The 13,202-nt window shown below is 39.7% G+C and overlaps 1 protein-coding gene across 38 annotated transcripts in view; it reads right to left on the reverse strand.

Annotated features, from left to right (window-relative positions):
- Window positions 1-13,202, reverse strand: part of LOC135493041 (uncharacterized) — a 91,358-nt gene that overhangs the window by 7,383 nt on the left and 70,773 nt on the right. For 19 of the 38 annotated variants that reach the window (XM_064779854.1, XM_064779859.1, XM_064779856.1 and 16 more), the window contains 4 exons: window positions 12,002-12,092; window positions 9,030-9,341; window positions 8,067-8,369; window positions 6,088-6,537 (listed from right to left, as the gene is read on the reverse strand). In XM_064779854.1, the coding sequence (XP_064635924.1) occupies window positions 6,088-6,537; window positions 8,067-8,369; window positions 9,030-9,341; window positions 12,002-12,092 (1,156 nt within the window). Of the gene's footprint in view, window positions 1-382; window positions 422-1,655; window positions 1,733-3,493; window positions 3,602-4,160; window positions 4,196-5,118; window positions 5,138-6,087; window positions 6,538-8,066; window positions 8,370-9,029; window positions 9,342-12,001; window positions 12,093-13,202 lie in introns of those variants that run through there. The other 19 variants (XR_010448170.1, XM_064779864.1, XR_010448172.1 and 16 more) reach the window with 17 other exon arrangements.

Below are 13,202 nucleotides of genomic sequence, written 5' to 3' on the forward strand. Positions count from 1 at the left end.
TGGCTGATTTATTTGACCCTAAATCAGCAAAAACCAAACATTTTAGTGTTTGTATGCACCAATGCACAGGAGGCTAATTGCCAGATTAATTCACACCTTTCCAATCTCAAACAATAGGAATGATGGAGTCTCCCTCTATTCAAAACAGAGTGTGCTAGGCCCGCAATAGCTGGTAATGAACAGAAAGAACTCTCAGACACATGACAGATTTCGTTTGTGTCACCAAACTGGACATGCCTGGCGAACAAAATACCAATGCAGTGTCGAATAGTGGGCCTTTCCGGCAGATAAAGCTCTGCAATATAGCTCTGTAGGTGTTACTCGTGTAGATGCAGATGTCGTGTGCTGCCTATGGTAGTCATAACATATAAAGTGTACATACTGTCAGGATGACTATTTGTTAGTTGTAGATGATGATCTTCTGTGAGGGTGAATTTGAGAAATGGGAGATGACTAATTAGGGGTGAAATCAAACAAATTGGGGGGGGGGGGGGTTAAAGAAGTTTCCAATCTATAAAATGTTTCTGTAGGGAATAGAGAAGGCCCAGAGTGCATAAAAGTTTTCTTCCTCAGCTTTGAAGTATTACCCATAGGCCTACATATAACTAGGAAACCATTTTGACTGATTTATATGCGCAATGACAATAAGACAATGTTGTTTGAGATTCCTTAAGCTGTTACAGGACTGACTGAAGCAAAGCATGCTGGTTACAGGTTAGCAATGGGTTCAATGTGAGCTTGATGAGCAATCTGTACACAATATAGTGTCTGTAATGTACATATCTTTAGGCAAACTTAAAACGAATCAAAAACACCCAGAAAATTGAAGGCAGCACAGAAGCAGTCTTATTTAGAAGCACAGGCAGACCATAGGGCTGCCTTACCGGCACGTCTGAAAGTATTTGCAAATTTGATCCAGTCGAAAAGAAATCATCCATGTCCAACCAGGTTTACCTAGCTCTCAGCTCCCCCCCAAAAAAATCTCTGACATGCACAAGCAAGACAACAATAGTTATTTTCACATAACGAGTACGTCTTCCAAGCACGAAACACCCAAAGCTTTAGCAGAAGAGGTTAAGACGCACTAATTAGAATCAAGACTTATTTCAAATTTGTTGCCACCTGACAAACTGCCTGAACCAAACTTAGGAAAAGTTCACCCAAAAAGACAGGTTAGTATTAAGATGGTGGGTTGGTTAAAAATAAACAAATTAAATGTGATTATTATCAAAGCCTGATCTCTTTTCTACTTGCTGGATCCAATGGATTAACTGGAAATTTCCAAAACTGGATGTCTCATACCTGGCAGAGACATGTGATTTTTATCATAATATGTGTGCAATATTCATCGCTGAGATGGGTGACAATTTTTTTTGATTTATGGATGGAATTGCTTACTGCTTGGTTTGATATTTATGAATTTTTGTCACAGGCATCTGCAAGACCCTGCGGCCTTGCAACTTTTGTCACATGCATGATGTCAGCTGTGATGAAAAATGGCTGTTTGCGGTGTGCTTTGTCTTCAAAGAATGATCCAACAAATAAAACATCCCAGGCTTAACTTAACGAAAGATCAGCAACGAACCACATCTGTTATCAAAGTCAACACGCCCTGTTGTGTGCTACGACATGCCATACCAAATTTTACAACTTACACAACCAAATTGCGGGCCTAATTTTCAACCGATGAATCGGCCCGCAGCTCTATTTGTTCAAGTTGTTCAACTGTGCTCTAAAATAAAATACCAGGATTAAGACAAGTGCATTGAGTTGGGCTTCAGGCACTGATGTGCTCAGCAATTTCAAGCCAAAAACAGCTGAAAGGGGGCTTTCTCAGCCGTATAATTTCTGGCTAAATCATAAGTTCATGGTTCTGTGTCTTTGCAGAATCCATGCCTCCATTTTATATTCTGAAAACAAGAAATCTTCAGTGAAAATGTTGGACCTCCTTGAGGTCAGGGAATCAGGGCTAAGCTATTTCCTAAAATTTTTAATTTCCTTCTAGTTTTTTCTAATTTCACTTCTCCAATATAAGTTTCTTATATTGCGTGTTCCACGCCTTTATTTAGTTAAAACTTTTTTGTCCATCTTCATAAAACGAAAATGCTCCACTGTCATCGTTCAAGATGACAATAGTTTTGGTATTCAGCACACACTAAATCACCATGTCACATATATCAGTTAGTGATGGGAACAGCAATTAACTTCAACAATTAACGATCAACAGCCAGAGCGGCAATATTTTCAGACATGCTATAAATCTGCAATTGCTGCTAGTTAGTTAGGCTTAATACAGTGTATGTTGAGTAAATGAAAATTAAAAGACAAAGTGATATTTCAGGTTATATTGTGATATACTGTGTCCTGTGACCTTCGTGATCTACTTAAGGACATTGACACATGTACATGTATACACTGTGAAAAAATATGGATATGACAAATGTAGTAGTTAGTACACAGCGACTTCCTGAGATGAGTGTTTCAACTGAAGAGTTTGCCAGGGGACGCCCTTAGGCAATGTAGCAATTCAGCAATTAACAAACTAACTAATTTTATTCTGGGCTTTTGATGTGGTGATTTATGATACCAGCCATAAAGAAATCAAAAGAAATGGGGCGTCAATATGGGGAAAAGAGGCAAACCCATGCCATTTCAGGGGGGGTTCTTGAAATGGGGAAAAAGATGGTACCTGAAACGGAGAAGAATGTCAGTGGACAAAGATGAAACACAACGCTGGACTCCAACTTTAGAAGGCTTTACCAGTAATAGGCTTACTTTTGAGGGGTGGGAGCAGGAGAGATGAATAGTCATGCAAGTCTCCAAGGAAAGAATCGAACATTTTGTCCTTTTTCTTATATTATAGGTTGACCAAAATTGGTGGTCAGGGGATTGGGCAAAACTGATAAACATGCAGAGGTTGATGCAATGCCTATCTGGTACCAGAACTTCTAAAAATTGGATTAAAAACCAACACAAGATTGACATGAAAACTTACAGGTCAACCAAAGTTGTCACGAGACAAGATAAGTTGAAATGTAGATGTTTATAATGCAACATGCCTAGATTTATAAAAGATTTTGATACACAGGGTGACTGCAGTGATGTCGTACGCGCTCAATAATGATCATATGCTTTTAATTCGTTCTCCCAAAGACAGAGTTATCACACATTATGACATAACTGCAGTCACCATATGTATGCTTTCTAATACAACAATAATAACCAGAAGCGGGTGCACAAAATACCGCCCACACCTCCATGCAGAAACTGACGGGAAGTGTGCTGTAGGCCTATCCGAGAAGAGTAAATTATTTGAATACTGCAGGCCTGGTACTTCTGTTTCAGTTCTTTTTACTAGCAGACCCAAGACTAAATCACTATTTGTTCATGCAAGGGGAAAATTCAAACTACCGCGGCCCCATTTTAACAGAAGTACCGTGCCTTTAAGAAATTGAGAATGAAGACTTAACCACGCCCCATGCTAGTCACGTACACTTCTCATTCACTTTGTTGAACACTCTCTCTGTGGGGAGAGAAGAAAGCCGTCAGACGAAACCGGAATTACGGAATACTTGCGTGGGAGGTCATACGATTTTGCAGCCTATTTTACACAATAAATCAGACATTATATACTAAGACGCAGAATGAACCCATGCACGTTAATCTCACAGCATATGTATAGGAAATACTGCAAACCCCGACTTATTTGCGTGCCTTTAATTTTTCGCAGTTTTCTTGTTTGCCAAAAAGGAAATCTAATTGAAATCTTACTGTTACAGGTTTGTCAGAACACTGATTTAGAAGTACATGGAGGCAAAAATTGCAATTTCACAAAACCATGATATCAAAAGGCTGCAAATAATTCCGGATTTACAGTATTTCACAGACAGTAGAATTAAAACGACTGATTGACAACTAAAAATTGATGTATAAAGTTGTCATGAAATATCAGATTTGCTTAAAAAACAACATTGCCCAAAAAACTTCTTCTCCAATCCCTCTTAGATCTAGTGAAAAGTAAAAATTGAAATCTGTCGTTTATTTCTGCAAAACTGATACTTCAAGTCAGAGTGAAAAAAATTGCCACTTAGACCACGCTACAATGAATATCCATATACCACAGCTGAATAGAAACAACATCCAACAACAGGGTTACTTACCGCGGGGTGGGGACGTTGTAACGTCGTCCCTGCCACTGATGCATGATGGGTAAAGAGGGGACATGAACATGTAGTGATGGTTAGTGTGAAGACGTGAACCCAGCATCATCCATTTTGACAGTTTCATCTCCCTGACCATTCATGGTGTTTGTGGTTGCCATGGGCAGGACTGGACTTGGTGCAAGCTTACCCACACTAGTGCTAGAGTCCAGTTGGACCCAACTCAGCCATCAATATAGACCAAGTCACGTTGTAAGGTGTCCTAATCTGGTAACAATATTTGCCAACAGTGTGAAGGCATGAAGAGGCAGCACTTTAAGGTGCAGCTAGAATATGGATTGGGATTGTACAAATATGAAATGATGGACTGTCAAAAAGATGGTGCAGGTATGAAACTGTTTCAGTTCAAGTATGACAGAAAAGCGTGCACATTTTAATCAATTTGTAAACTAATGTACATGGAGTAATGCCATACTTGCAATGAAATCTGAAGTGTTGCAAAAAGGTAGCGTTGTTCTGGAAAAATTCTACATTAAAGTGCTCGGTAAACTATCAATGGCAAAAGAATCTATAACAGGCAAAGAGGGAGCTATACAGTGATAGAATTTCCGATTGATCATTATTTATGGATAGGTATGGACCAACTATGAACACATTGCACTAACAGAACTATAGACACGTGGCTGAAGGAGGGATGCGTGAATCAAAAACTCAAATTTTTCATCAGGCTTTTTATGCATAGGAGGTATGGCTACAATTCTAGGATAACTGCTCTATTGTATGGCACATAAAGGCAACTAAATCGGAGCAAGGGAGTTGCAGCAACAGGAAATTCCTTGGCTGAGTGAAGTCAGTTTGATACTCTTGAACAGCCTTTCCATTTTCTATGCTGACTTGCTACCGATGCAGCTGTCTGAGTGCCAAACTTGAGACAGAAATAACCTTATTTTTCCCTTACATTATTCAGTTAAGTCGATCTGTAAAGGAGCAGTGAAAAAAATAACCGTAGAATGTAACCAAGGAAAAGGGAAAAATATAAGTCTTGGTTCAACAGTGTTAGTCGACCAACAATTATAGGTTTGTGGCTCGTGACTTATGATGCTCTTGTCGCCAACTGTCAAAGACATCTGAGGAAAAAATACGGGCTGAAGTAGGTCACGTCACACCAAGCACGTTTCGATAACTAAATGAAGAATTCCTTCAGAACAACTTGAGAAGCTATGTTAGTGTTGCCCTCCTTTCGCAAAGAGTATATCAAATTCTGAACAGATTTGTTGAAGCTCAACACAGGCATATTTGACGCCATGTCAGCAGTAATTTCGACAACAATATTACAGTGATGTCATCCGCAGCAATTCAGAAGCTGCTTTTGAATCCTCAGAACTACATGTAGCAGTGTATCTACAGAGCAACATCACTATCCTTGAGAGATTAGCAGTGCTCTAAGAGCACATGGGCACCATATCTTCAAGAAATCTACACATGACATTTTTTCTCGTGGCCATTTTTTTGATACAAATTTCACAAAGTTTAGGGTTAGTGGGTCAAAATATGACCTTTCTAGGCTAGGTTTTGGACCAGTTTGACCTTTCAAGGCTATTTCCTCGTCTGTATGACCTCTCACAGCCATTTCTGAGTTAGTTTTATGGACAAGACAAATGGGAAGGAAAAATATCATAAGTGACAAGACCAAAGGCACTCAATTTTCATTGTTATTGTCATCAAACAAGCTAGTGGGGTGCGGGGTCTTGAAAAATATCATGCAATTTGAGCAAGACACTTGGAAAACTCAGAAAATAAAACAAACCATTTATAAAATGGTGCCAGAGAGAGGGACGAGAAAAATTCCGTGAAGATTGTGCCGTATTTCTATGATCGTCCAACGACAGCCGAATAAATTCAAATTCTAATTAAATCGCATACTTACAGCTTTTTTGTCACCACTGTTGGCAGATGCATCATCCGTTTGTTGCATGGACTGAAACTTCTCGCGCATGCTTTTTGCGGCACCCACTTGGGGTAACTCTTCCTCGGGATTCGCCTCGCCCTCTCGGAGTACCTCACCAGTGTTGGAATTACCTGGGTTGCCATTTACTCGTGATGGCGACTGTCGGGAGCTGTACTGGTTACCAAAAGATGGTGGTGGTGATGAAGTCTGGCTGCCAGTAGTTGCCTCCATCTGCTTGAAGACAGCGAGTCGGCTTTTCAGGTTGCCGCTAGCAGGTAGGTGCTCGGTCTCATTATCGTCGTCCTCCCGTATGACGTCATCGCGGAACTGGGGCTGGTTCTCAAACTCCCCAGCCTCTGGAGGCTGCTCGGGGCGTACAAGGTCGGCCTCGATAAGGTCGGTCCTGGGGGCAGGTGTTGTCTTGATAGGCTGAAATGAAAAGGATGGAAATAAGCACGGCCAATCGATTTGAGGGGTTTACTGGACCTTGAAACAAGAGGCCCAAATGTCCAGGGGCTCAGCTGCAAGATTACAGCAGGTTGACTCTGGCACCAGAAATCATCCAACTTCTTCTTTGTAATGTTCATATCTTATGATCTTGAGCAATTTTCATTACTACATGTATATAGTATTGATACTAAAATATTCAAATAGACTGGCAGTCAATTGTTTTCTAATCAACCCACATTTGGTGAGAGTTGGACTTGTGCTGAAAATTCATACTTTCAATGGAGTATTTGCAGTTTCAATAATGTCAGAATTTAACATTAAATAGCAGTTATCAAAAGCGAAACAAGTAAGCTTGTGAGATGGGGATGAACAGGGGTGTCTTAAATTGCACACGAAAATGTTAACTAACTGTGCAAATTTAGGAACTGGTGAATGGAACAACTTCCAAAGGTTAGGACGTTGGGTCATTAACGTAGGACTGGATGTTATAAGAAGTCAATGTAGCCACTCTAGTGACATGACATCAAGCAACGACCACACACAACTTTCGTTTCACATGAATTTTCTATGGAAATGTCTGTTGCAAAGGATTGATTTGTGTTGGAATTTCATTGAACTTGAATATGATATTGTGGGCAAAAAGCAAATATTTCATGCTATTGCATCTCAGAAAAGTGAGGAGACATTCATGCAAAATTCGATAAACATTTAAAAAACATTACATTAACTAATAAACTGGAATGATTTCATTTCTTGGTTGCTTGCATCAATTACCTGCATATCTTGAAAAAACACACCATGCCTATTTTCACAGTAAAACACCATGCTTATTCGATGAAGATTACGACCCTTTATTTGTTTACCATAGCCTCTAGTTTAAGAAATTGATTCTGATCAACTCTCGGTATAGTACCGGTTGTCCACCACTGCAAGGGTAGCCCAAAATTAGGCTAAAACTGAGGTGCTTGGCAAAGGCAAGATTATTAGTCCCTATTTGCATAGTCTGCTGTAAATATCAATGTATGGTTTGAAGTTAGATTCGTAAGGCAATAATAAAGCATATGACCAGTCGTGTGTTCAGGAGCATGTGTTGCTTTCTTTGCCCCTGATCTACCAACAGGTATAGAGCTGATAAAACCCAGAGGTATTCTGACACCAATGGGTGCCACATATGCACTAGTCTGTTCATGGGTCAGCTATCGATTTTTTTTTGCAGAGTATGGATAACTGACTGTGCACTTCAACCACAAGCAATTATAACTACATCTCAGCATCTAGACAAATGTGGGTGTCCTCATAGTTGAAAGTGCCGATTATGGAACATACAAGACAAATGCGGACGTCTTCAGATCATAAGTGCCGAGACATTTTATACAACGTGAGAAACAGAACAACTACGTGTTATATTGTGCCATTATTATTAGAGGAAAACTCACGCTCCGTTTAAGATGATTAGGTATTTTAGGAGGTGAAGCCAACTTCTCCGCTTTAGGCGGTGGCGTCCATACCTTACTCGTCTTTTTTTGCGCAGGTTGTGAGGAAGATTTTGGTGACGCACGGACTGACGTGCCATAGCGGGACGCCAGAAGGTGTATCGGGGAAGACGGAAACTCTTCCTTAACCTCGTCCCTGTTTCTATTCTCGTCCCCAACAGGACTTTCCATCCCAGTTGGTGAATGCACATCTTTCATTACATCTGATCTGCTTGTCTTCCGTAATTTTTCAGAACTTTTACTTTTTTCTCCCTGCCCAGATCGGTCGATGCGTTCCCAGTCGCCAGAGGATGCTGGCGCAGCTGGGGCCGGTGCAGACTGGATAAAATGAAACCGATCAAAAGACAATATTTGAGGTTCGTAAATCCAGGATATGATAGCGGACTTAGACAATATTAAAGATTAACTACAGCCCTGGAGACACAAACGATTTTAGATCAGATTCACATACTGAAAAGAAGAGAGTCATGATAGAAAGTATCATTAATCAAGACAGTAGGGGGGCAGATAAGGTTTTCTTCCAGTGTGAAAAGAACTAACAACTACGCCTTTTGGGCTTGTGTGAACAGTCCTTTCAACATGTCGGCCAACCTACCGTCTTTTATAACTGTAACAAGGCTGAATTTACATAGAAGTCACACTGTCATATGTCACGCCTGACGATTCGTGTAAACAAGCTTACATGACACATGACGCTGTTACTATTATGTAAACTTGGCTACAGGTTGTTGTCTATTCATAAATGTCATAGAATCATAACTTCTGCAAGACTGATTAGGTCTTTACTACTTGAATATAGTAACAATTGTTGACAATAATATCAAATTGCCAACTCAAACAGTTGCAACAGCAATAAACCGATTAGCAAGATCTAAACAGTATTGCATGTAACAGCTGTGACCTAATAGTAACAGGTGCTACAAATAGACAACAACCCTTGAATTGTGAGTAAAGTTAATAAAAGCGGATAACACAAACCTTGGCATGCACATTCCTTTTGTTGTAAGGCGCTGGGGCACTTGCCTGGTTGCCGGACTGGCTCTCCATATCCCGGAATCTGGCCAATAGGCCCTTGGTAATATTCTGGGGGGGTAGCTCCTCGGTCTCGTCCTTAGGTTCATCGCTTCGTATGACGCCGACCTCGCGTGGTGGGGAAACAGAGGGTGCCTTTTGTACTGGTTCCTCGGTGCGAGGTATGGCCTTTGGAGGGGGAGGACCTTGGGCTGGGGCCACGGGGGAAGTAGACTCCAGGTATCGAGACTTGATCGATGTGAGACCGCCATAGCTCACCTAAAAACACAAAATCACTTTCATAAAGGTCTGAATTTATAAAAGCAAGGTCTCAAAACTTTAACAAAGACCATGAATCAAAAGCTAAGAAACTTTTAAAACCATCAAAACTCAACCATACCAAACTAAGCATAAAAACACAAACGGTACAGGCCTTTAAACAGGGTACGATACTGCGACATCTTCTGACCACATCCAATCAGCAGCTTCACAAACATAACACTGGGTCACATTCAGATTTTGAGATTAATGGGCTACAAACATTGTGAGAGAAGACACAAGTTGTGAAAAGGGTATGCTTATACGTCTTCAAACATTATATGGTCTCTTCCATTCATGAACTAGTATACACGTACGGAGAGGGCCAACATCCTTGAAAAGGGCCTTCCATAAATACTAAGCAACACTCCATGGATTGCTAGGTGTAAACTTGCATTAAGTTCATTGGATAGCTTTTGGCAGAATTGCTTTTTGGTTCACCCTGTGAAGTGGACATAAAAATACAAGCTGTTATGGGAGGCAACCCATATCAACCCAGGTCGAATTACAGAATTCATGCATGTGTGAAAGCCTTCGGATGTTAGTCAGAAAATGTTGCATGAAGCTGGAATGGAATTTAACGCCTTGTGTCTCTATCGTCAACAAAATCAGTAAATGATGTTTCTTTTCTAAACAAAACATCAGGTAAAATTAAAGTTTACCTTTGGTCTAATACCGAGACAATAACCGTGGCAACCACTCGGATCACCATGGCAACCAATGGAATTATGCCAAATCATCATTTCGCCATGGTAACTATGTTGCTATGGCAACCACTTGGAAATTGATTTTTTAAATGGTCTTGAAACTGCCATCACATAAATGTTGAGATGAAGACACCAGGGGTTAGGGTTACAATAGGTTATATGAATAAAGATTGAGGCCTGAAAAGTCAGTTCATATTTCTCATTAGTTCCATTGTCTGCATGAATACAGACAAATGATAAAATCAGTTTGAAGATGAGATCGATTTTCTTCTTGTAAGTCAAATGAAAATTGATAGCACAGGTGATGCATATACAATTCTTACCGATCTAAGTGCCCTCATTTGCAGGTGAGGTGTACTGTTCACGTCAGAAAGATTTGCTAGTTACCACCATGCATTTTGTCTAGAAATGCATGTGTCAATCTATTAGTGGACCAGGCATAGTTGATGGAATGAACTATGCCTGGCTAGGTATGTGCAATGTGGGCGTATGCACCAACCCAAGAGCAACTTTGTAAGAAGTGGGCTGCAAAAACTCAGGACATTCTGCCTTTGCTATCATTCAAAATGGCAGGGCAACATGGAAAGAATGTTCACCGATAACAACCTATCTGCAGGCGAACATTGGTTTCCTTGGAGGTAATTAACATGGTTACATTTTACGCCTGTCACTTTCAATGAATTTACGACTTTTAAGTTTCAGTTTTTATGTTTTCAGTTTGTTAACAAGTACTATTGATGAAGGCAGCTAAAACCAACGTCTTCAGGCTTTTCGTGTTGTTTTAAGTAGTAACAAAGCAGCTTTCATCAACTCCTGGTCATTTTTTTGTTCTATTTCTCACTGAAAAGCCAATGCATGGCATCAACGACTATATTGGGGATTACTCATGATCAAGTTAGTGTTCAGCCCCATGATTGTAGTAAGCTTATATAAGGTATGTATGAAGTATATTTGTGTGGTCAGAGAGCAAAGATGGTTGGTGGTAGGGTCAAAATGCATGGCATCATGGGCTTAAATAGCGTGATAAAATTGGACTTTGATGAATTGTACTGTGTTTTGCAGGGAAAACCAGAGATTGACACGTAAACGTGCACCAAACTGGACAAATATGCACAAAAATGACAAATTGGTATGCATGGTGTGCACAGTCATGCAGTTAATAAATGAATATCAACACATTTTACATTGGGAATACGAAAACTTTTCTTTTACAGTTTACAGAATATTTGGTATTGAGTTAGTTATCATGTGATATCTTTTATATATGTACACATTTATACATGTACATATAATAGGGCAGGCCCAAAAGATGCAGAAAGGGAAAAAGTGTATATCTATTTCTGTTAATTTTTTATCAATTTCAAGTAATTTTCTTATAGAAAACAGGGGGCGCACTCAGTGCAGCACACCCTAGATCTGCACCTGTACATGTCGGCCTACATGAACATGTTTCCATCATGTTCTCAAACAATGAGTTTGAATTAAATGAACTTCATATGTAATTATGTAACTTTAGAGAAATATTTAGAGATATGAAATAAGATAAGATTATCTACCGTATAGATATGATATTCTACATGCGAGACTGGTTAATATGGCGACTTCAATTTTGATGCGTGTTAGATGACCATCTCCCATTTATATGATAAAGTATGATAAATTGACCACCCTCCACCAAAATATCCCATATGTAAGGGTTCTCATGGATTTTTGCAATATTTTGAAAATTTGCAACTGCAAACTGCAACAGAACTGTTGGACAATTTTTATGGAATTAAGAATGTACAACAGTTTCCTTGGAATCACCAGTCAACGGAACTACCCATGACTGCAAAATTATGCTGATTAGAAATATCAATTTCTTGGAAGTTTTGAAACCATGAGAAACATAGAACATCCTTTTCTTGGCCTTACCAATACCTCCTCCTGTGTTTGGACTTTTTGTTCTCTGAAAATTTCTGGATCCCGAGGTGGGGAGGGCGAGACTTCCTTCTGCCTCATATCACTGAAACGGAAATATCGACATGATAGAAACGGTGCAAAAATTTGAAATTGGAATTTGACTGGTTTTGAAATAAACAGATCATCGACAGATCCCAACTGGAAGTTACACATAATCAGCACAATTCAAATTTCGAAGCGCTGATCACCTCATTTTGCCCTTCTACAAGACGAATGATTTCTATTCTATGTGACTGTGTCGGTAAATCCTTTACATGTTATGTCACGAAGACTGGCATCTTGAAGAAAGGCAATATGTGCTGGAGATTGGATATGTGTAAACAGCGCTATTCAGGATTCATCTTTGGATGAATATTTCATCTGCATGAAGGTATATGGATAGTTTAGTAGCTGATTAGGTATGAATAATGAAGAAAGTTCTGAGGCCATTCAAATCTACAGGGGGGGGGGGGTTACATATATACACCAAATTTGGATGCACCCCGTGCAGACCGTACAACCAAACCTTCTAAATCTGGTGATTGAGATTACAAATGGCCCCATAGATAAGTTTGGTTAAGAAATAAGCAGAGAGTTGCACCATAAAACCATGATAGTCACCCCTTTTTCTCAGTTTTGATATACACAGGCTTATATGACCCATATGCTGAGAAATAGTCCCTTGTGACATCAACCACTCTTTTCATCAAAACATAAAGAAAGACAAAATATCACAATTTTATGGCACAAAAATGATTAGAGCATGAATGCGTGCAGTTGCGAGAACCATTATTTTTCTGATGACACCATTCTTACCTAGTTTGTTTTATTTCGACAATTTTCCATATTTTAGTAAGTTGTTGTGCACTCATTTTAGGGAAAGGAAGGATCCACAAGATATTTACACCTTGAAATGGATGATGGTAATTTATGGCCTGGATTAAGCGTTAAGTCTTGAAGTTTGGATGAATAAAGAAATTCGGAGGGAGGGGGGGGGGGCAGGCGTTCTGACTGATACTCCAGCTACTTGGAGGACAGACAAGACAAAACATGATGAAAATTTCAGTTTTCAGTTTTTCAACATCTGAACACTTCACTTCTAAGTTTGCACTAAACTTGTTAAACCAAGTACACAAACTCAGGAGCTGATTTCAGACTGAGAATCAGATATTAA

Source organism: Lineus longissimus, chromosome 8, assembly GCF_910592395.1.
Source record: "Lineus longissimus chromosome 8, tnLinLong1.2, whole genome shotgun sequence".
Classification (NCBI taxonomy): domain Eukaryota; kingdom Metazoa; phylum Nemertea; class Pilidiophora; order Heteronemertea; family Lineidae; genus Lineus; species Lineus longissimus.